A 24,654-nucleotide genomic window follows, 5' to 3' on the forward strand; every position below is an offset into this window, starting at 1 on the left:
TATAATAGAAATTCCTAAATTACGCGGAGAATTTTATTTAGCAGAGGTTCTATATATATATTTTTTACTCGCTTGTCTTAGACATTAGCTATCCGTCTGTACTCGCTTTTGCTTATGGTAGTAACGTCACCTTTAGAGTGATTGATTCTCAGCCCTTAGACACCTTGAGGGACATCCATCAATCCATTTTCCGAGCCGCTTATCCTCACGAGGGACCGCGAGGGACACACACGTTCAATTTATGTTTAGTGACATCAGCTCAGCCTTCAACATGGTCATCCCATCAAGCTCCGTACTTTAAAAATTGAGTTGGTCAGCTTCACACTTTTGTTTTGAAGCCATTGAGACCACACCCGGAAGTTCGAAGGTCGAAGCTGGCATGACGCTTGACACACAAGGGGGAGGAGTAGGTGGAGGAAGAGGAGGGCATTCCGCGTTTGGGAATGGCTGTGAAGACCACCGCCGGGCGGTGGGTGCTTTTTTTCCGCTTGCCTCCCCGTCGCTTCTCGTTGTTGTTTAACGGTGCCAACTAACGGGATGAGTCCTACGCGCCGGGTTTACCGCAAAGTGACTTTCGTCTGGAGATGTTATTTGGGAAATAAGCAACAATGACCGCCTTCCTGGCTCGGCTGGGCGACTTCGGTATCTCCTCCTCGGCTCGTTTTGGCTAGCATGTTTTTTATATGCCTGTCAAATTAGCTTCTGGTATGCTACACGAGGTTAACCCCTCTTTCCCCATTTATTTAATTAAAGTCTCCCTTTTCAGGCCTGAGTGGATTTACTATGATTAAAAGAAGAAATTAAGTGGTGGAAGAGAGCTTCCTGTGAGATATCTCACTCCCGAGCACACACCCGTGGTCATGCCCGGTGTGTGGAGCAGCAGAGTCGGGCGAAGCTAGCTGGCTGGTCGCGGAACAGCCAGCGGTAGTTTCGGTATTTGGATGATCGTGACGCCGAGTACGAGCTGATTGGCTCGGCTAAAAGCAGGAAGCATGGTCGAGCCCAGCCTGGACGACTCCAACGTCAAGGTGGCGGTCCGCGTTCGGCCCATGAACAGGAGAGGTGAGCGACACTTCCATTAGAGAAAAGCGTTCTTTTATATTTGCAAGACCCTGTCAGGGTGGATTCGCCAATTGACAAGTATGTGTCGTAATGATTACCTACCCCAAGGGGGTTTGGTTGTCATCGGCGTGATATTGGACAAGTTTCCTACGGCACACCACCAAATAAAACATAAAAAGGAGCAGAAACACAGGTTGGTTAAGTATCTTCTACCATTGAAAAAAAAACATTTCGTTGCCCTGCCGATCTCTATACGTAGCTGGCAGATAGGTGACAGACACATTATTTGTTGGGAAAAAATCATTTGCTACTCATGTGCTGTGGCACAGTGGTTGGGATTCACTGGCTACCATTATCAGTCTTATGAGTAAAAGGTGACAATACTGTCTCACCAGAAAAACTTACTCGAGTACTTTCCGTAGAGAGGGAAACCAATAGGTGATATTTGGGAACACAGGTTGGCTTCAAAACTGTTACGGAAGATGGATATAGTGGTCATGATTAGGGATGTCACAACACAATATAAAGACATGAACATCATGTTACTGTAATTATGACAATATTGGGGGGGGGCAATATAAAAACCTGCATACAAAGTCATGATACTGTTTGAAAATTGCTTATGATGTTGAAAAAGCAAAATATTGTCTTTTTATGCATAACAGCAGTGACAAAGAAATAGGCTTGGCCAGTCCATTTATTGTCATATTGGCTCAATGGCACGAAGTATAATGTTCAATGTAGTTTATAATGCTGTTTGGTTGCAGCGGGTGAAAAGTTTTTTTTTTTTTTTTTTACAGAGATGTATTGCTTTTAATATCGTAGCATGGCGATGATGATGGAGGGGCAATTTTAGTGTTGCAATATTGCCGTTACATCCCAAGTAATGATGCCTTCCAGGGTTGAACTTTCGACGTTGTTAAACCTTTTTTTCTAATATAATGGTTGACTATTAATATATTTGCTGTATTTGAAACCTTTCCATGATCATACAAGTGTCTAAGGAAGCTAACAGATTTGAACTTGGCAGGTTAGTGACAAAGTAGATGAGTAGATGCATCACGGGAAATAAAATCAGGTAGCAAAAATGATCATGGTTAAATAAATAAATCACACTGGTAATGACATTTACAATCCTCCCGAGTAAATGAAGCTTGGGTCTTGTGCTCACATTCTGCTGGCCGTTATGACTCATTATGCCAACTCAGCCGGTCCTGTTCTGAAGGGACCCAGAGCCAAATAGCCACAATATTTCACCCCTGGCTTTCACATGAAGGCAGTGACCATATCAATGGAATGTTCCTCCTCGTTTTTATTTATTTATTTATAGAGAGGTGCAAAATTATGCCATAATTTTACGTTTGGAACCATCACGAAACAAAATGCACAGTGCATGGAAACCCAAATTACATACGAGCAATATGGCCTAACAATAAAATCTTCAATTTATTTCCACAACAATCAGATGTTCCATTTTAATGTTTTTTTTTCCTTCTGGTATTTCCTCTAGGAAAGCAAATTAAAATCACATTTTTCAAAAGAAGTTGAGATTTTGTGTTGTACTTTCCCCTCTGGTATTTATTTGTCCTGATACCAAGCCAGTCTTCCCCCCCCCCCCCCCCCCCAGCAATAATTTGCCTGGCCACAAATAATGGAAATACTTTATATGTTTTTAATTCATACGGATAATGAGAAAATAAATGCTTCTTCTCTGTAAAGTCTGGTATATGTGAGTACTAAGTTAGCATAAAAAAACATTTTGAATATGCAACATAAAACGAGCTGTCAAATTGCATGGCTTGTCTCTCTCCTAGTCTTTCTTATGTGGAGATGTTATGACAGGGTGAGATGGTCCATTTTTTGCAGCTTGGAAGCACATGGAGTACAATGGGTTAAACGTTTCCAACGTGGATAAATCCTTCCTTTAGCGTCATGTAAATGGGCACCCTGTATTTGGGTAGGTTCAGTGAGACTGTCTTCCTCCTGGCTCCTTTCTCCTTATCTGCAAAACAAGGGGAAATTGGTTATGCTCATTTTGTTTGTTTCTTCATGGACATCACCCGTTGATTATAAATTAATGATTTTTAAAAAGTTGCTTGCAGGGATGGAAAAAGTTGCTAAATAGAATGACCAAAACACTGAGTTGGCAACATTGACTGCTTTTGTAAACTAGATCTTCTCTGTTCCCAATTATGTTGTTAAGTTAAGCAGTGCATGTCAATGAATAAAAATACTCCGGACACCTTCAAATTAAGCGATAAAATCCATGAATCACCCAGCCATAGTTACACGCCTTTTTGTAAATGTCCTCCCCCCATATATCGATTAGTGTACTGTCTGGTTATTTTATTATCAGCAAAATGTTGAGACTATACCATACTGTTAACTCTGCAAGTGCCTGGGTCTAGTTTTCTAGCATCACCTGTTGCTTTGGCATGCCCTTGACAGCCTGCAAATGTGTTTGGATGTGATTAGTGGTGGCTGTCCCTTTATTTGTTTATTTATTGTTAATTTAATTTATTGTCTTACCCAAAAGACATCTTGACACACAATCGCTAGTAAATCGGCAGCAACAGCTGCTCGGGGCGCAGTGCAGACGACACTTTTAGTGCCCGCCGCGCCCCCCCCCCCCCCCCTCCCTTTTTGTCTTCATTAAATCACATCAGCCGAATCACGCTGTCGTGACTGGCCAGCTGCCAACACCGCCGTCGCTTAAAATCAAGGAGGAGGCATCATTGGCAACTGAGGCCGAGCGACGAACTGAGTCAATGTGTCTAGACATTCCTCCGGTACATTTCGTGCAGTCACTCCTCTTAAAGCAAGCTGTGAGAAAGCTGGTCACGAGGAAAGACCGGCGACAGCTTGGGCCACACGTGCCACTCACACTTGTTCTCCAGTTACCAGTAAGAGGCAGAGAGGAAATGCTCGAAAATGGTATTTACGGTGGGGTGTGGGGTGGGTGGTGGAGGTTCTTGGTGCACGACGGTCTGACAGCTGAAGTATCGAGACAACACAAGGAACTCCAGTGGTGCCTTGTGGTGCGGGTGACTCAGCACAACATCAGTCTGTCAAGTCATTGAAGTCGCACAAAAGCATTCACAGATTTTGGAAATCGGTGCATACACAAGGTAGTATAAGGCGCCCCGTCCATTTTGGAGAAAATTAGAGACTTATGTGCGTCTTATGTTCATGAAAATACAGTATGTTCCCTTTCAACTCATAAAACGTTCATTGTCCACTCACCCTTTCAATGGCTATTTTTTTTTTTTTTTGTCCTGGTGTGTTTACAGAAAAGTCCAAACATTCCCACACTGATTTTTCCCAGTGACAAATGTTTCGTGACTCGCCGCGCATGTTCATTTCATTCCGAATAGTTTCTCCTGAAAGAATACTTGCTGCCTAAAAGAAAATGACAAGTTATTAGCGGTGGCTGTAAATCGGGCTTCGCTGTCCAAGAAGAATCGCATGTGGCAGGAGACTAAGCGTTTTATGAAGCCCGTCGTTGACAGTGCAGCTGAAAGCAATGGAAATGACTTTGGAGGCAGCGGCAGTTGCCACGTTTCCACACGGGAACACTTCTGATTGAACAGAGCTTCTGTGTTTCTGTCAAAACTCGTTATTTAAAGACAGGAAAAAATATTCGCCTCTTGCTGAACCTAACCCATAATTCATAAATATTACTAAATATATTGCATTATTTTTATTATTATCAGGGCCTGAGCAGCAACTGGTGCAAGGTCCGTGTTGTTTTTCTCATTATAATTATTGTTATGAAAATCTAATGTGAGAAAAAAAAAATGAGTGCAGATTCTGAATCGGTTTAGATCATCTCGAAAAGTTGACTTTCATCATCAAAAATTGAATAAAAAATGTGATTTAATGATGCAGTTGAAAACGGGGTTATTTTATCAATTTCTATAGGATTTATAATAAATCAATAAACCATTTGCTTCATGAGATCATTTATAATTTTTCTTAAATATTGAATGAAAATGAATACATTTTAGCCAAACCTATTTATGGAAAAATGTCAACACCAAGTGGGCTGGATTAGGCCGTATGTGGCCCATGGGCGGTACTTTGCTAACCTGACGTTCCATTATTTTATTTTTTTCCACTCCTTATTCATGTTGGAAAACGAAAGAGAGAGAAGTAAAATACAGTTCATGAAAATTAAATGAAACCATTCACTGCTTGGAAGACGTTATGGAGGAACAGGACTGGTTTTTGCAGACCAATCCTGTCACAGAGTGGTGTTCACTTGATGTAACATCATATTGTCATGGCTGTTTCCAGTTCTATGGTGAATCCTATGACTGTAGAGATATATTTTGTTTGAACTTCAATTTTGGGGACAGGTAGACATTTGGAAGTTCCACTGTCATCGCATGATGTAAATTATTGCTCATGGTCGCTTGGTGACCAGTTAAAAAGCGTAATCATTTTCACATGCAAAGTTGTTCATAACGAACGGTTCAATCGAGGTTGAGGGACGGACGGCGTTGTGGTGTGGCGGGCGAAACGGGACAAAGGCAGGAAGGGAGTGAGTTGGAGGGAATATTTGCTAATGTTGCATAAGAGCCCTCGTGTTCCCATGGCCATGGTTTTCGAAGATCAGAGCGACGGCCAGTCGGCTTCCCGGCTTTCTGACCCGAGCTCTCTTGTCGTCACGGTGATGCAGGGGAGAAACAGCCAATGGAAAGTGGAAGCCGCTTGCCGTTTACGATGATTTTAGACTGGCACCCGGTGTGTGTGCCCAGAGCGAAATGGGCTCGCTCCAGTGAGGTGACCGACCAAGACCGTCGGGTCTTAATCTGTCAGTTATTTTGTCGATTGATTGATGAATTGGATTTTTTTTTAATCATTTTATTTTCCGTCACTGTAGTCAAAAACATGACAATGTCATATTAACGACACAGAAAATGCACAAACGTACAGTCAATAATTATCATGTCAGAAAATTTTGACATAAGTCTTGATCGTTGTTTTCCAAAGGAAAAGCAGATGCTCGCAAATGTCTTATTATGAAACAATGCAACGTCATGGATGACGGCAGAAATCGGAGAATACAGTACGTGCTGTTGAGAGGCTGACATTCCGAGGATTGAAACCATTTTAACAATCTTCGAAATATTCATTGATTCATTTGATAATCGTTGAGTTGTCGATAGCGACGACGCTATTTCAGCCCAAAAGATAATGACTGCAATTTTAAACCAGGCTGTAAAAGCAGACATCTGTATAAAAGACACCGGCAGGGAATGAAATCAACTATTTACATTTTTTTTTAATAGCAATGATAAGTAAAAGCAACTGATTCTCATGCCACTGTGCAAACAAGCTTGAATTTCCCCTCAGGAAACGTTAATCACAATTGTAACCTCAAATAGTTACATTATGGCATTAATAATTAAGAAGCATTCAGGCCGATGATTCGAAAACTGCAGCTGTCTTTTTCTGTCTTGACATCTTTGAAAAAGACATCAGCATCTGATCTTGTTCCGACTCGTCTTGCATTCATTGGAACAGGGAATTTGTAATAGAGTGAGGCCATTGTCTATTTAAAACCAGAGCAGGATGAACCAAACACTGAGTCTGCAGTGAATTCCAGAGGAAGGTGCGCTGACTGGGAGGGAAAAGACTCCCACCTCTGTTTCTTATCAACTAGACTACATAGCAACATGCACTTCACACCTTCACTAATTTTCCCAGGCGTCATAACAACCAGATATCTGAGTAAGATCACCTGGGGACATTTTCAGAAAGATTAACTTCTTGGTGTGTTGATTGTGGGTGACCCACTTGTTTGTATATAAGCAATTCAAAAGTCATGTTTTACATCATATGTCCCCCTTCAAAAAGTGCAGAGAAGAGTGGACAAAATGGGACCACTTCTTCTGCTGAGGTGGTGATTGGCCGTCCTGGTTTTCGTTGTGAAACAGACAATTTAGGTTCATGTCAACTCTGTGTCCCGCTGTATTGATTAACTTAAAAACCTAACTTACATTTGAGGTTAAAGTTCATTTTGCAGATCCCGCCCTTCCATTTCCCAAGAGGATGTTCCACAGTTATTGTGTGTGTGTGTGTGTGTGTGTGTGTGTGTGTGTGTGTGCGTGCTTCAGCCCAAAAAAAAAAAAAGTGAGTGCGATACTGTAAAATCATGAATTGTATTTTCACTTGGGGAGGTATACAATGCATAGAAAATACATCTTTTTTTTTATATAGCGCTTTCGCAATAGCTGCAACTGTAACAAAAGGCTTTCCAGAACATTTGACATAACAATAATACAACTGGACACATGACTGCCAAATCCTGTGATCAATTAACTTGGACACGTAGCTGAGCTTGACACGCAACACTGCAGTAGTCATGGTGAGGATGTCACATGAAAATAGCTTACTACGATTGTGTTCATTAATTATACACACTGTGTGACGGTATAGTTTAGCAGTGGCGTCTGAATCCAAAGAGTCTTCATCTTAGCACTATGTCCTGTCCTGTCCTGTCCGCAGAAAAGGAATTAAACACCAAGTGTGTGGTGGAGATGGTGAAGAACCAGACCGTCCTCCATCCCGCAATGGCCAACCTGGGCAAGGGCGACTCCAGGTATGTCCACTTTTGTCTTGCTTGGTGGTTATACTTTGCAATGGACTACTCCCATGTCCCATGTTATTGTGTCATGGTCAGTTTTGTGTGGAATGCTGCCTTGTCGTCACCATGCAGCAGTTGGCAGGAAATGCACAAATCCTGCGAGCGGAACCTACAGAAATGGGCTTGTGTTGTTTTCGTTGTCCATTTCAAGCATCTGCTTGGTTTTTGTTTTTCCACACAAACACGTAGGGGTGTAACAAAAACAAAAAAAAAAAGATTTAAATCTGAAAATTAAAATTTACAGGATGCGTGTGCATTGAATTGAAGCGTTCCAGTTTAAAATATATTGAGATACATCTCAACTCATCTATTACTGGAGCGATCATCCGAAGGAAATTCCACATTTAGAGTACTGAACAATTAATGTGTATAAAATGACATTAAGATACTTATTCCATCACCCCTCCCCCCATATCCGTACCATATCAAATGGAATCATAATCGAACGGTCCTTGGATCCTAGCACACTCCATCTAATGAAATATGTATTGAGTCGTCTTTTATTGGAGAGATACAGACCCCTTCAAACACACTTTTCTTTTTTAATTAAAAACATATATATTTTTTTAGCATTTTGTCTTTGGCTGTAGCCCCTTTTATATTGCCTGTATAACTCTGTTGTTCTCTGGGTTTGATTTTTCTTTAATCACACAATCCCCCCATTATTTTTATTCCACATTTTTGCCTTTTTGGGGGGGTTGTTGCAATTTTCCCCACACAAACACAATACATTTTTAATTAAAAACTGGAGATTTACAGATACTGTTGATACTGTATGTCGATCCTCACATTGGTAAAAATGCTCCGATACTACACAGAGATACCCCGGCTTGACCTGTACTCTAGTTTTGGGGTAGAAGACATGTCAGCAGTGAGGAGATACTTAAAGGACATGAGTGACGACACTTTAAGGAGACTGCAAATTATGCTCTGAAAAACAGACGATAAACTGCTGGGGTAGCAGTGGAAGCCGGCGGCCGTGTCTGTGTCCACCTGTGTATCCACCTTCACATCTTTGGTTCAGTATTTATACCTTTTGGGACATTTTTGTTTGGTGGTGTGCCGGGAATATTCCGGTAATCGCCCACACGTTGCCCAGGTATGTACTTGACAGCTCTCCGCCAATGCAAAGCTATTTTTACAGCAGCCAGTCTGAACCGCAAAAACTCTAAAGGAACAAAGTATAATCACCCTTCCGTCCCTAATGAGATGGCTAAATCAACAGCCCAACTACATATTCTCCATTCGGAGCAAGTCATCTCTGTCGGAAGAAAGGATCTTGTGACTGGCGGAACAGACAGAAGAGGGAAAAAAAAATAAGGGAATGAGGCCGAGTTTGAGGCCTCCGCCTGGAAGAAAAACAGAGGCCAGACAATTGCACATTAAAAAAAAAAAGATGGACTCCGCTCAGCCTGTCTTTCTCCCAACGCCTTGGCTTCCTCCCTTTTTTCTCAAGTCTTCCGTTTCTGAGGCAACAACAAACGGGTGGGGGGGCTGTTTGGGTTAACTTCGGGTCGACTACAGCGCCTGTGAAGCCCTTTTCCTGCGGCGTTGCAAGTCCACGGGCTCATTCACTGGAGCATCTGTCGACCATAAACTTTCCTCTGGTGACTTTTATATAGAAGTGTGAACAAGAGCGTGGCTGTAGTTTCTTCGGCCGCCTGTGGGGCTGACAAAAGGCCGAGGAAGCGGCGAGAGTGCTTGGCCCCGCTGCACAGATGCTTCTCTTTTTTATTTTTTTTTCGCACCTCGAAAAATTTGCATGAAGGAAGGAAAAGGCTTTACCCGGCATTTTCTCGCTGGCGATAAGTGGGGAGCGTGCTGTGACGTTGCAGGTGCAGCTGCACCACTCAGATGCCTTTTGTGAGAAATCGCGTCAGAAGGATGACGCTAGGCTAACTGTCATTGGTAGACAGATTATACAAACGCTCAGCACAACTTGTTACGCTTCTATTTGGCACGGGTGGCACAAGAAAATAGACATCCGGGATTATATTGACACGCAGGAATTTTCGTGGAACAGATCTTGGAATGAAGTTTTAAAAGCAGTTTGGGTGACGGTAGCACTGATTGTCGCATCGCTGTCTGAACAGTTCCAACAACATTATCTAGCGATGCGAATAAATGCCAGATGTCGCCTTTTTGGCTCTGATTGTCAATTCTGCCATGCAACTGTTAGGTTTGTCTCCATCCTTATCATCTCTGGACCAGGAATTATTAACTCGAGCGGGCTTATCCCCGTTTGGACACAAACAGCCTTCCATCCGATTGATTTACATCAAGTGGGATTTGTCCCAATGTTGTTTTGGAAAGGCCCAAAGCAAAAGCCAAGTACCGCTTCCCGCTCAGTCAGGTGCTTCTAACAAACAGGGTGACTGGTAATTGGTGACTGGCCGAGTGCCCTACCATGAGTGCATTAGCACATTAACACAGATTTGTTTTGTTTTGGATTTAGAGCCTATCATTATGTCAGTATAAATGGACTAAATAGGTCATGTAAGGCCGGTTTGTGTAATCCCACTGACAGACGCCAGTGCAAAACTGAGAAGTGCAGTTTTGCCATTTCATTGATTGGATTCTTCTTTGCCCTCCCCCTGGGATCAGTGACAGATTATTCTTCTAGCAGCTGATAGCGAATTAAACCATTGTCTTGCAGTTATTTGGATGATGGCCATTTGTCAGATGACACTAAATAAGAAGTAGAACTAGGCGATTATAGGGAAAAAAAAGAATGTTATTTTTGATTGCTATTGAAATCCCGATTAATAATTATTCACAGATTTTTTTAAAAGTTTACCGTAATATTTATTCAGTGACCAAAATCTCAACTTTAAATATATAGTAACTTGAAAGAACAACCACAAAATAAATTGGTAATACTTTAAAATAATAGCGATTTAAAAAATAAATAAAAATAAACATGTGTATTATTTTTATTCTGTTGCGACACAAAATAGTAGTTAGACTGCAACAACATGGTTGAAGGAGTGACTGTCAAGTATTCAACTTCACATCCCTATCCTGCCATTGTGGTGTCTCACCTCAGCTAAGAGTCCGCCCTACCTCCAAATTAAAAAAAGTCGCCGACTTGACAGAAAAATGTCATCGGCTCGATGCATGCAGCTGCCATCACTACGCACGGTGTCATGTCTGCGCCAACTCTGCTTCGGTTCAACATTCCAGTCTCGGGCCTCTACTCCTCGTTTCTCCCCACGCAGCCATGGATGGTACATTCCCAGGGGTGCGGGTGGCGGGGGGGGGGGGGGGGGGGGGGGGTGAAAGAACAATGCAAGAACAGTGGCAAAAAGGGGGGTGGAAGCAGCCATGCATTAAGATATTTTCTAAATGATGGTGATGAGAGTGGAGGAGCAGGCCCGCGGCTCTCTGGGCCATCTAATTCTCGCTACTCATTTGGCATAGGGCGTTGGGGGCGGGTGTTGCCTTACCTCATTAATAGACGAGCCTTCTCGCCCGCCGTCTTCAAAGCTGCCGCGACAGCTGTCATCACAACAAACGTCAAAAACCTGCTAAGGTCCCAGAGGCCCTCACGATAGTGTTAAAAGAATAAAAATAAAAAAATCAACAACCTGGGATTTTATGAACAGTTTGATAAAACATTTGTCTCTACCACCGATACTGTAATTAACATTTTAATCGAACTTAAAACAAAAAACCCATCAATCACCTGAGTCCCTGGATCGATGAAGCCAGACCAAGTCTGGTTCCGAATTGTGCTGTCATAAAAACTTAAGTAACTCAACAGGGCGGGCATGTTTTATGCAACATTCTAAACATTATTAGTGTAAAGACAAGGTAACAACCATACTGTATATTACAAGTAACTATCGATGGGCTGGGTTTGTGAGACAAAAGAGAGAATTTAAAGAGATACCATTTTGGTTGGATTTAATTTTGTCAAGAACGTCCATTGATATTTACATGATAGCTTAATAAGTCCTTGGCTTGAACTTGAAGGCCACAGTCAGACATGGTTCTCCGTTTTACATCAGCGGCGCCAAGTGAGATGTGGTTGAAGAAACACGCAGAGAAGATTTTCACATGCTTTCAAGTCTAAATCTTGAGTCGTCAACAAAGCAGTGTTTGTGGTTGTTGAGGAATTTCCATCTGGAGTTTTGGTATCAGGTTTTCATAAGATCAGTCATTTTTTTTCTTCTTCTGCTTATATGGGTCATGATGTGTGTGGGTGGTACCCAAATCACATGAAGAACTAAGTCTGCCAAGGAAAATTGACAGCAACTCTCCCGCAGCCACTTTTTCATGGCCAATGCTCAAAATGACCATCAAACTTTGATGTCATGCTATGCTCACATTCGATACTAACGCATCTGATACCGTGATACCGAAGGTTTGTACGTGATTCGTTTGTCATACCAAGGCATATCACAGACATCTTAGACAGCAGGAAATTGTTTTAAATCTGAAAAAATGGCTACGGTGCGTCTTTTAAATACACCTCACAAACCAATTTAAAAAACATGCTAATGAACCAAAACTGCCCGGTGGCAGCGGTCGTTAATGAGTTCCACAAAATTGCATATGGCTGCAGGGTTTTGCGCCCAGACATGCTGCATAACAATACAATACAATACAATACATGCAGATTTATATAGCGTTTTCACAACAGCGACAGCTGTAACAAAGCGCTTCACAAAACAGCATTCAACATGTAAATTTCCCAGTGTGGGACAAATAAAGGCGATCTAATAACATTCAATTCACTCATGAGAGATATCAATTTCAAACACTCCCACGAAAGCAGTGATATTTGTGCATCTTTAGTAGTTCAGGTACATTTTTCATGTATAAGTACTGTATTTATAATATTCAGCACATCTTACCCCTTTTAAATGTCACTTTCACTTCTTATCATAACCTCGACCCACTGACCCCTTTGTCCCCCCGCACCCCCTTTCTGCTTCAAAGCGACAAGCCACCTCCAGCTATGCAAAGCCATGTACCATCCCCCAGCCCTACTGCTCCTCTCCCGCACTGCCCCGGAGATAGCACATAAAACTTTGTTGTGTCACATGACAAGCAGTTAGGATGTAAACAAACTCACACATGCGTGCTCGCGCGCACCCGCATATGCAAAACACACACTCGGTCTATTAAATGTGCGGCGGGTGGCGCAAGCTATTTTTGGTTCTATGTTCTCGTCTTCACAAGAGATGTGATTGTGATTCGTTGCTGAAAATAACTACAGTCCTCCGCCTAATCTGTGTGAAATGTCTTCTTTCTCTTTTCCCACATGCACTTCGACCCCCCTGCACAACTTGACCAGGAATCAGTCCAAGGTAATGCCGACTTTTTTGACTGTGTCAGCAGTGAGCTCATTTTTGCTGCTCGTGAGTCACCACTGGCCTTAAACAACAACACGGCTGTGTTGGAGTGACTCCCTGTTGGAAATGGAAACACCATATTAGCCTTGTGTTGTACATTCACACCATAGCAACCGCTTGCCGTCGTTATTTGCATCTGCCTGTGTGTGCTCTCCAGGTTTTTGCCTATGACTACTGCTTCTGGTCCATGGACGAATCAGACAAAGAGAAATTCGCCGGTCAGTTTGCCAAAAACATCCTCCCTGAACGGTTTCAGGAAAGAACGTTGCTTGCCTTCATAGATGTGTAATTGTGTAATACTACTGCCACTAATAATGTCTCAGATTTATACAATGCTTCTCTGGAGACTGTATGTATTTTTTTATACTAAAAACGTTTTATATTTTACACTACACGAACATTGTTCATTGTACTAATGTACATGTTCATAAATGTAAAATTGTGTGACTGAGAGCAAAGTGATATGGTCTAAAATTCTTGTGGGATAAATTTTGTATGCACCCTAAATGTACTGTATATATAGAGCACCCTAAATGTCTAGTAACATTTAGGTTCCAATCCGCGCCGAGTTGTTTAATTAAAAGTAAAAGAGCGCGTCGGTGGCCCACAGTCACTCAGGGCAACTGACTCTCCAGTTTCTCACTTAAATAAACATTCAGAAATACTTCCCTTATGATTTTTACTTTTAAGTGAGAAACTGGAGAGTCAGTTGCCCTGAGTGACTGTGGGCCACCGACGCGCTCTTTTACTTTTAATTAAACAACTCGGCGCGGATTGGTATGCCTGCTTTGCTTTCCACGAGTAGCATGACACTTGTGATTAGTGAGCAGAAAGAACATGAAAGAAAACCCTGTAGACCACATGATTGCGTTGTCAAAATCATGATTTGGATCAGAAAACGATCAACTGTTCAGCCCCACCCGGCACATGCTGGCATAAATTTTGAGATGTGAAAGACTAAAAGCAAGTACGACGTGCATGTCTCACCAGGTCAGGAGGTGGTGTTTCAGTGCCTTGGAGAAAGTCTTCTTCATAACGCCTTCCTTGGCTACAATGCCTGTATCTTTGCCTATGGACAAACCGGTAAGTTACTCAACAACAACCCAAGCTGCTGCGTTGGAATCTGTTGCAATATAAATCAAGTAGAGTTCAAAATAAAAATAAACAGGACTAGGAATGCGGAGAAATGGAAAAAATGGAAGCAGACTGGGTGCAACGAAATAAACATGGAAGCACACATTATTATGCAGCGACCACTTCATGTTAACAACTGTACAATATGTAGCATGCGATCCTCGACTGCAGCTATCCTGCATGTTTTCGATGATTCAAATGATCAGGATCAGGCTTCTGATGAGCTGAACATTTGAATCAGGGGGTTTTGGAGGAGGGAAACACCTTATACATGCAGGAGGATGGCCCTCGAGTACCGGATTTGGAAACCCCATTATACAGGAATCCTTGATGGAGGTCTGCGTTCCCTTGAGTGTCTCACTGTAATACAATTGCATGTATTTTTGGACGTTTTTCCTCCCCAACCTTTTCTCTCAAATGGCACCTTCCTTCTCTTGTTTTTGTTTGCGTAGGTTCCGGAAAGTCCTACACTATGATGGGTTCGGGGGACCAGCCGGGTCTCATTCCCCGACTCTGTAGCGCTTTGTTCGACCGCACGCAGAAGGAGCAGCGTGAGCAGGAGAAGTTCACCGTAGAGGTCTCCTACATGGAGATCTACAATGAAAAGGTTCGCGATCTGCTGGATCCCAAAGGGTACGTCCACAACGTTATCGGAGTTATATCGTTTGATCCACACTTCTGAAATGAATGGAAAAAAAAATACAGAATAATATAAAGACATAAAAATTGGACAAATTACTATTTAATGTAATACCATTTATTTTTTTCATACAATTTTATTTAAAGTGGAAATCAATGCAAACAATTTGTTTTCAATATTTTTTATACGTGCCCACTAGTGTACACATGGTATTCTGATTCGTAGTGCGTTTGTGGAATAAGAATGAAAGTGATAAATTCAGCCTTTTTCAGCCATCCGAGGAGGCTGACATTTGATATAGCACTGCCCACTGCCGTTGACTGAAATTGACATCAAAGTGCCACAGGATGTCACGGCTCAACTCTTGTCTGGGTTTGGTCACGTGACGTTTGCAATGCGAAATCCAGGGCGCTTTGATGTCAATTTCAGTCTAGTCCCACTGAAACAATAAAACAGACGAGTCGACACTTATTGAATGACAATTTTCAGTCCTGATGATGTGAAGAAAATGACAAATTATTGGGTAAGGCCAGCTGCCGTGTGTGCTCACTGGTTTTAGAGATCGTCCTCTCGTGGACTTCAGGTCATGTCCACCACTAAATCAGCACCGCTGGCCTGCTGCCGATGACCCAACCTTTGACTTGGCTGGACCTTTAAACTCTTTGACTGTTTGCGTTGAAAAAGATCATACCATCTGACAACCATATGTGCTGTGCCAGGGATGAAGTTCTCAGTCTGAATGAGGGTCAGAGAGCACGAACCGGGCTGCAGTTGTGTGGTCAGAACCGCGAGAATCTTGACACGAGACAGAAAGTCTTCATTGTTCACCATTCTTGTTTTCTTTCGCAGCGGCAGACATACGCTGAGAGTGAGAGAACATAAAGTGTTGGGTCCGTATGTGGACGGCCTATCTCGGCTAGCTGTGGCTAGCTACAAGGTGAGCTAATCATTTTTCAAAATAGCGCACTTGTGGACTGACCAATAGCATAGATTTGTGAAAATACATGAAGGTTTTGGCCCGACACCGGCTGTATGTTAATGCATGTAATGTGGTTTAGTGTAGAAAACCTGAAGAACTAAGAAGCAATTCAATCATTGACAGGACATCGAGGTGCTGATGTCAGAGGGCAATAAGTCTCGCACCGTTGCTGCCACCAACATGAACGAGGAAAGCAGTCGCTCGCATGCCGTCTTCAACATCATCCTCACGCACACCTTGATGGACGTCCAGTCTGGGGTAAGGTACACGCGCGCACACACAGGTAACATGGCAGCATAAAGCAATCTCTATTCTTCGTTTTTGGACGATGACGTGATCCTGAAACCTAGCAGAATAACAGTTGACACGGCCACATTAATAGATAACATATTTATAAATAAGATTGACCATAAAATGGAAAGTGGACTTCTCATTAATGACATAAGTGACCACCTACCTGTTTTTGCAGTTTTTCATAATTATTTTGATAGAAAAGCTAAGTCAACAACTCGCATAACAGAAATAAGACTAAGAACCCAACGCTCCACCGACGCCTTTAAGCAAGACCTAGAAAAACAAAACTGGACCGAGGTCTATTCAAACGAAGACCCAAATACAGCGTTTGAAGTATTTCAGTCTACCATAATCTCCTTATATGATAAACATTTTCCATTAACTAAAGTCTCCAAAAAGTATAAAGACCCAAGTAAGCCATGGATAACGAAAGGCATAGAAAACGCATGTAAAAAGAAAAACAATTTATATAAATTGTTTTTAAAATTGAGAACTGAAGAAGCAGAAAAAAAATATAAGACCTATAAAAATAAACTAGTAAATATTATAAGAACCAGTAAAAGAGATCATTATCATGCACTATTAGAGCAGAATAAAAGTAACACACAAGAAATATGGAAGATACTTAACCAAGTAATCAGAAATAGTCCTAAAAAAATGGATTATCCAGAGTATTTTATCAAAGGCAAAAATACTATTTTGGAAAAAACTGCAGAAATAGCAACTGAATTTAATGAGTATTTTGTCAACATCGGCAGTAACCTAGCAAAACAAATTCCTGATCCAACAAACTTGTTTGAAATAGATAGATATGTAGAAAAAAACTCCTCCACGATGTTCCTTACTGCTGTAAAACAAGAAGAAGTATCAAATATTATAAAAACTTTTAAAAATAAAAAGTCAACTGATTGCTTTAATATTGACATGACAATAATAAAGCAGATTATAGAATATGTAGTGCGACCTTTCACGCACATATGCAACCTGTCATTCAAAGCTGGTATCTTTCCATCAAAAATGAAAATTGCTAAAGTTATTCCAATCTATAAAAGTGGAGAAAGACATCGGTTTACAAATTATAGACCAATATCACTACTACCACAATTTTCAAAAATATTAGAAAAACTATTTTCTCGCAGACTTGATAGCTTTATACAAAAGCATGCGCTGTTAAGTGAGAATCAATATGGCTTCAGGGAAAAGCGGACCACCTCAATGGCAGTTATGGAGTTTGTGGAAGCAATAGCCACTAATATAGACAACAAAGAATTTACTGTTGGGGTTTTCCTAGATCTAAATAAAGCTTTTGACACAATAGATCACAGTATATTATTGAAAAAAATAGAAAGATATGGCATTAGAGGTGTAGCTTATAAATGGATAAAAAGTTATTTAGAAAACAGATATCAGTACGTGCAACTCAACAATAAAAAAACGAATCAACTAAAAATCACTCACGGAGTTCCTCAGGGGTCAGTGCTTGGTCCAAAACTATTCATCTTATATATAAATGATATCTGCAAGGTCTCAAAACAATTTAAATGTGTCCTATTTGCTGATGATACAACTTTCTACTGTTCTGGAATAAATCTGAAACAGCTCCTGACAACCGTAGAAAACGAATTAAACAAATTAAAAAACTGGTTCGACAGAAATAAATTGTCACTTAACCTGAAAAAATCGAAGTTAATTGTTTTTGGCACAAGACCAATCAAACACCAAGCTAAAATTATGGTAAACTCAATTGAGATAGAAAGAGCGTATGAAACCAAGTTTCTCGGATTAGTAATAGACTCAAAACTATGTTGGAAGCCACATATCGATAACGTAAAAAGAAAAATAGCCAAAACCGTAGGGATCCTCTACAAAACCAAGGAAGTGCTAAATAAGAGATCTTTGTACACATTGTACACTTCATTATTATTACCATATATGACCTACTGTGTGGAAATATGGGGAAATGCCTGCAAAACAAACACACTCCCTATTCTCAACCTACAAAAAAAAAGCAATTCGAATTATTAATAGATCAAAATATACGGAACCCACAAATCCACTATTTATCAAATTAAATACGATGAAATTTTATGACCTGGTTGACTTTAAAATCGCCCAATTAATGTACAAAGCACACAATAACCTGCTCTGCCAAAACATTCAGAAGTTTTTCGAAATTCGAGAAAGCAGCTATGATTTAAGAGGTACCAACTTATTCAAAAAACTCAAAACAAGAACAAACATCAAGCAAAGAAGTGTATCTATCAAAGGTGTTAATCTGTGGAATAATCTCGAAACGGACCTGAAAATGAGTAAATCGCTTGCTGAGTTAAAAAACAAATTCAAAAAAATAGTACAAACAACCTACATCAATCAGAGTTAAAATGATAAATTCAAAACATTAAATATAATGATAAATCAGAACTAAGTTGATAAATAGAGAAAGGTATATAAATATCCATTATGAATTTAAGAGAAAATTGACACAAGAGTGTCAGGGTGTGGAAGTATATAATCCCGATACAAACCAAAAGTTGTAAAAATATCACGGTTAAGGGTAAAGTATGAGCCTTAATGTTGAATCATGCTGGACTTCTGCCTCAGAGGACATGCTTCAAAATTGGTGGTGCCAGAGAATCTTAATCTGTTTGGTGTTCTATGTTTATTATTGGGATAACACACAAAGTATGACTAAAACAGTTAAATCCCTGTTGTTGTTGGTTTTTTTTTTTTGTTTTTTTTTTTTTGTTTAATCATTGTGTGAAGTTGGTAACAGCTAAAAAGGAATAAATATTTTTAGGATTTGAAAACTCTTAGGTGTGCACCAGGACCATTTTGGGGGAAAAGAAAATCATCATCATCATCATCATCATAAATTGTTATTGTAAATGTTGCAGAACCACATGAACTGCCAAAAGCATATGGCTTGCTAAATTATGATGTCTGCCCACCAGAGGAATGGCTACACTGTATTTGTTGACGGTAAATGACTAGATCAGGGGATTACTGTATTGTTAAGCGAGGAGTTATTTTCTTCTACTGCCCTGGCTGGAATGCAATTTGTCACATTGGGCTTATGCAGTTGAAAGTGAAGAGGTTTAGCTCAGGGCCTCACTGATTTTACTCCTCGCTCTCATTGACGGTCACGAAGCCACCACTGGCAAATTATGTTAATAATTGACAGCCGGCGGCTTTGTTTCCAAGGCTGCCGCAGTCCTTCCCAGCATTTTTCTGTTTCTCATCAAGCAAACATTGCTAGATTTACACCACATGGTTCAAGTGAACAATTCGGTTTGTTGGGGGTTTTTTTTTTTGTTTGTTTTGTTTTTGCTCTAAAGTGGCACTTTGAATAAGAGAAATATTGGATATCCTCCAATGCAAGTGCGGTGGAAATGAATGTGCTGATCAGTCATACACTGTCAGTTTGATGTCATCAAAGTGCACACATACTGTATATCGACCGATTTCGATTTATTTCAATGTGCAAAATTGGAAGAATGATTGCTCACGGCAAGAGTCAAACTTGTAAGTCAAGGTCCCACTGAACGGGCGTTCAATTGGAATTGGAATTGGGAACTTGGTCCTGCAGTGGAAAACCAGCCTTGGTTGTCAGTGAGTGAGATGCTTCAACGTGAGGATTAGTCACTTTGTTGAACAAAAAGCAGATTTCCATCAGCTCACAAAGATCAGAGATTGGTCAGACTCTGTGTCGATGTGCGACTCACAATAGCCTTTTGTATTGCCGAGCCGCTTCATCAACACTGCTCACGGCCTCGAAGCATATTTTTAATGCAGCAAATGAGCCACAAATCATGTGAACCCTCTGCTTCTTTCCGCTCTTGCGCTCGCTCTTGCTCTCTCTCTCGCTCTCATTCTGTCTCTCTCTATTTTACAGACAAGTGGTGAGAAAGTGAGTCGGCTCAGTCTGGTGGACTTGGCTGGAAGTGAGCGAGCGGCCAAAACCGGAGCGGCCGGAGAGCGTCTCAAGGAGGGAAGCAACATCAACAAGTATGAATCAGACACGGATTAGAAAATGGATTGATGGATGGATGAATTGTACTTTTCTTTCATTTAATTTCTTCTTATGATACTGATTACAATCTCTCAAGGAGAAATAAACCGCCCTGCTGTATATATACAGTTGCTTGTGTTACGATCTACACATACAACCAAATCACACACATGCAGGAATGCAAGGAGAGGAGATGTCTAAGTGAAAGGGAAACGCAAACACTGCTGTGCTTCTGAAGATATGGGGTGAGGACAACTCCCTGCCCAAGGGCATCTCAACAGTAACTAGAAAGCAGACCAGCATCTCTCCAACAACCAGCTGCCACTTTGAATATGTCCAGAATTCCGTACCTTAACTTAGTATGGAAATTTACTGGAAAATGCCCAGCACTTTACAAGCCTCGTAACATTAAGACATTTTATTCTAGCCACAAAGTACTTTGAGTCCTTTTCAAAGTGGGATTGTGTTTGCGTGCCTGTCAGGTCGCTGACTACACTGGGCTTGGTGATCTCTGCTCTGGCAGAGCAAGGAACTGCCAAAAACAAGACCAAGTTTGTTCCTTACAGAGACTCTGTTCTGACGTGGCTGCTGAAGGTACAAACGTGCACTTTCCGGCCTCCTCTGGCTCTGCTTCTTTATACGTTCTTGTCATTTCTGTTCTTGAAGGACTGTCTCGGCGGCAACAGCCGCACGGCGATGGTGGCCACAGTGAGTCCGGCGGCCGACAATTACGAGGAGACGCTATCCACGCTGCGCTACGCCGACCGGGCCAAGAGCATCGTCAACCACGCCGTCGTCAACGAGGACCCCAACGCTCGCATCATCCGGGAGCTTCGCGAGGAGGTGGAGAAGCTGCGTGTGCAGCTCACTCAAGCTGAGGTGAGATTCCTTTAAGATAATCACCAAGATCTTGGTCACATCTGAACACCTTCTTTTTTTTGTGTGTGTGTGTTCCGTGCAGTCTTTGAAAGCGCCAGAGCTCAAGGAGCGCCTGGAAGAGTCTGAAAAGTTGATTCATGAGATGACCGTCACATGGGAGGATAAGCTTCGCAAAACAGAGGAGGTTGCACAGGTGACTTGAAACCACTCAACCGTTGCTTTTGGGCATACCATTACGCTTCTGGACCGTACGTATCAACATGCTAAATTTGCTAGCCTGGAGGAACCCGACTCCTGTAAACTTTAAAAAAAAAAATTTTTTATGCATTTAAACCACGGTATGTTGTCTTTGTAGGCACGTCAGAAGCAGCTGGAGAGTCTGGGCATTTCCCTCCAGTCATCAGGCATTAAAGTAGGCGACGATAAGAGCTTCCTGGTCAACTTGAATGCAGACCCGGCACTCAATGAGCTGCTGGTGTACTATTTAAAGGTACTCGCATATAAAGTAATTCAGTGGGCATGTCCACATTGATTAGTTCCACCCATTTTGCCTCCATGTTTGTCCTTTACCCCCACTTCTCAGTAATATTCCATTTCACTTTGCCTTAATTTTGACATATGTTATATCACGGCAATGTAATTGAAGATTATTCCATAAAAATGCATTCTGTTCATCTTTTCTGTTCATCTTCAGGAGGACCACACCCAGGTGGGCTCGGCAGACTCCCAGGACATCCAGCTGTGCGGCATGGGCATCCAGGCCGAGCATTGCGTGATTGACATTAGCGCTGACGCTGCCGTCATCCTCACCCCGTACCCCAACGCTCGGTAAAGATCACTAACACTTTACAGTACACGATATTTTCTCTGTAAATTCTCTAATTTTCTTCGGCTGACTTTTACCCGATTTGGCTATAAAGCCTTTACAAAATTTTTCAAAATATTTCAAGTGATACATATCCCACCCACATGGCAGTTTTGTTTTATTTTTGTTTTTTTTTTTAAAACAAACTTTCTCTTGACACATGAAACAACCTTCATCACCGAGAGGTGTTTTTCAATGCAATGAAACTGTCTCTGACAGAGTATATTGGATCTCGATGTTTTACGCTTCATACATATTAGCAGAGATTCAATACTTATCCATTTTTACCCACATTTGAAAGAAGCTTAATTCCATGCTTTTTTGGGGGGGGGTGTATCTCAACTGCACCATTTTACAACGCTCTGTTAATTGAGCCTTCCTGGTCGTACTAGTTAGATGAATGAGCTTTTTTTTTTTTGCCTTGTACTTGTTATGTAAAAATGACAGTAATATTGAATCTAAACTTGCAGGACGTGTGTAAATGGGTCTCCCGCCACCTGCGCACTGCAGCTTCACCACGGTGATCGAATCCTCTGGGGAAACAACCATTTCTTCAGGTAATTAAGTCACCTCCAGTTTGCGCGGGATGAGCGGGCTGCGCCTCAAAACTTTGAGCCTTACACCCTTTTTCCCACAGGATAAACCTTCCCAAGCGACGCAGTCGAACTGCAGAGGACGAGGAGGGCAATGGCAGCGTGATGAAGAAGAGCGGCAGCAGCGAGCAGCTGGATGCGGACGGTGACTCAGCCAGCGAAGTGTCCAGCGAAGTCAGCTTCTCATACGAGTTTGCACAGACCGAAGTCATGATGAAGGCTCTGGGCAACAATGGTAAGCAAACGTTTTTCTGAATTCTAAGCAAAATACAGGTTCATCCTTGAAGTAAACTTGTTAGAAGTTGCAAAAGACTTGAGAAAGGAAAGACTATTCCTCTTCCGGCAAGACAGTGGAATGGTTTACATCAAATAATATTCATGTGTTTGAATGGATCGTTACAATGTCCAAACCTAAATCCAATTAAAGATCTGGCAAGATTTGAAAATTGTTATTCACAAACACTCTTCATCCAATGTGGTTGAGTTTGAGCTTTTTCGTGAAGAACAATGGGCAAAAATATCAGTGTCTCGATGCACAAAGCTGGTAGGGATGTACCCCCAAAATACTTGAAGCGCAATTAGTTTGCATTGAATTGTTGAATTCCATAATTGTGAGGTTGTATTAGGAGATGGACTAAGGCTGAAGGCCAACCTACCAAATGCACGGCCCACCACCGCATTTTTCAATCTAAAACTAAAAAATGGCATAACCCATTTTCACCAACATTTTGTCCCATCAGACCCGATGCAGAGTGTTCTGCAGTCGCTGGAGAGGCAACACGAAGAGGAGAAACGCTCGGCCCTGGAGCGCCAGAGGCAGATGTACGAGCAGGAGCTACAGCAGCTCCGTCGCAAGCTCAATCCGGACCGCCTGTCCGCAGGCCCCCCGGGACCGCCGGCGTTCGGCCAGCCTAGTGCCGGCCAGCAATCTCACTATCGCAGCATGGAAAGGCTAAGCATGGGAGGCATGAGCCACTCAAGCAGCGCTCAGAGCAGACTCAGACAATGGAATGAAGACAGGTATGTGAAGAGTCAGTTCAAGTTTGGTTTAGGTTGATCGGTCAAATTCTCATTGGTAAATCCTTTTTTTTCCTGTCACGCATGACAGTGGTACAGTGGCTTACGATTGGCTCAATTTTTTTGCTTTTTGTTTTTTCTCTCAAAATGAAAACATGAAGAAGGAGCGACAATAAGACAGAAATGTCCAGAAACTATCGTGAAGCCCAACCAGCCTCGTTGCTCACGTTACTCACGAGACCACACCCCTTAAACAAGACTACAACTGTTGTTCCTGCAACTCTGCTTGTCCCAACATACAGCAATTGCACTTAATAAAACACTTTTAGGTTTGATTATGGTTTTCAATTTTTTCATTATGGAAAATACATAACAAATTATGGGTGTTGTTTTTTTTACGATGGGGCTAGAAACGATCAAAAGGATTTCAATTCATTTCAATGGAGAATATTGTTTTGAAACATGAGTAAAGTGAGTTCCAAGCTAAAGTTGTAATTCAGGGTACCACTGTATTTAGGGTGGCATTAGCTGCATCAGATGCATAAATGTGATCCGATTTCCCATTGATCGCTGAAACTAGTTTTAAGGGGTACTTTTTTTTTTTCTTTTTCCCCAAGAACACCCCGAGCATACCATTATGGCCATAGTGACTCAGATGATGGGATGTCACTTTTGACAGTGTACTAACTGTACTGCACTTCCCCTGATAAACTCACTTCTTGTTCTATTTATGCTCCAAATGTTCACCTGCAGGGAGGCTGTGTTGGTGAGGAGCTTGAGGCGGCTGCGGGAGCAAATCGTGAGAGCCAACCTCCTGGTTCAAGAGGCCTGCTTCATTGCAGATGAGCTGGAACGTCACACCGAGTACCGAGTCACCCTACAGATCCCCTCTGACAACCTCAATGCCAACCGCAAGGTCTGGAACCTCGAACTCAGCCACACTTATATATTTCCGAATTTAGTGTCTTTAACGTAGCTAAATCACTGCATTTGCAATGTCTTCATGGGCATCGGGTCTTTGGCAATGTCGCTGTGATTGCCTTCCATTACGTTAAATATAATTGACGATTCCCAGAATTTAGGCTACATCCCGTCATTACTATGTGTGTGTGTGTGTGTGTGTGTGTGTGTGTGTGTGTGTGTGTGTGTGTGTGTGTGCGCGCGCGTGTG

General features: G+C 41.8%; 1 protein-coding gene across 4 annotated transcripts in view; it reads left to right on the forward strand.

The window, feature by feature from the left end:
- Positions 1-422: 422 nt before the first annotated feature.
- kif13ba (kinesin family member 13Ba) overlaps positions 423-24,654 on the forward strand; it is a 37,090-nt gene continuing 12,858 nt past the window's right edge. For all 4 annotated transcript variants that reach the window (XM_086107582.1, XM_086107583.1, XM_086107584.1 and 1 more), the window contains exons 1-18: positions 423-1,062; positions 7,576-7,669; positions 13,017-13,029; positions 13,232-13,292; positions 14,065-14,157; positions 14,661-14,841; positions 15,698-15,785; positions 15,951-16,085; positions 20,014-20,126; positions 20,613-20,724; positions 20,797-21,009; positions 21,092-21,202; positions 21,365-21,499; positions 21,704-21,837; positions 22,345-22,431; positions 22,512-22,702; positions 23,208-23,487; positions 24,238-24,400. In XM_086107582.1, the coding sequence (XP_085963708.1) occupies positions 993-1,062; positions 7,576-7,669; positions 13,017-13,029; positions 13,232-13,292; positions 14,065-14,157; positions 14,661-14,841; positions 15,698-15,785; positions 15,951-16,085; positions 20,014-20,126; positions 20,613-20,724; positions 20,797-21,009; positions 21,092-21,202; positions 21,365-21,499; positions 21,704-21,837; positions 22,345-22,431; positions 22,512-22,702; positions 23,208-23,487; positions 24,238-24,400 (2,274 nt within the window). In that variant the 5' untranslated portion in view covers positions 423-992. The remainder of the gene's footprint in view (positions 1,063-7,575; positions 7,670-13,016; positions 13,030-13,231; positions 13,293-14,064; positions 14,158-14,660; positions 14,842-15,697; positions 15,786-15,950; positions 16,086-20,013; positions 20,127-20,612; positions 20,725-20,796; positions 21,010-21,091; positions 21,203-21,364; positions 21,500-21,703; positions 21,838-22,344; positions 22,432-22,511; positions 22,703-23,207; positions 23,488-24,237; positions 24,401-24,654) is intronic.

This window comes from Hippocampus guttulatus, chromosome 3 (genome assembly GCF_054856545.1).
Source record: "Hippocampus guttulatus isolate MCC_2025c chromosome 3, RoL_Hgut_1.0, whole genome shotgun sequence".
Classification (NCBI taxonomy): domain Eukaryota; kingdom Metazoa; phylum Chordata; class Actinopteri; order Syngnathiformes; family Syngnathidae; genus Hippocampus; species Hippocampus guttulatus.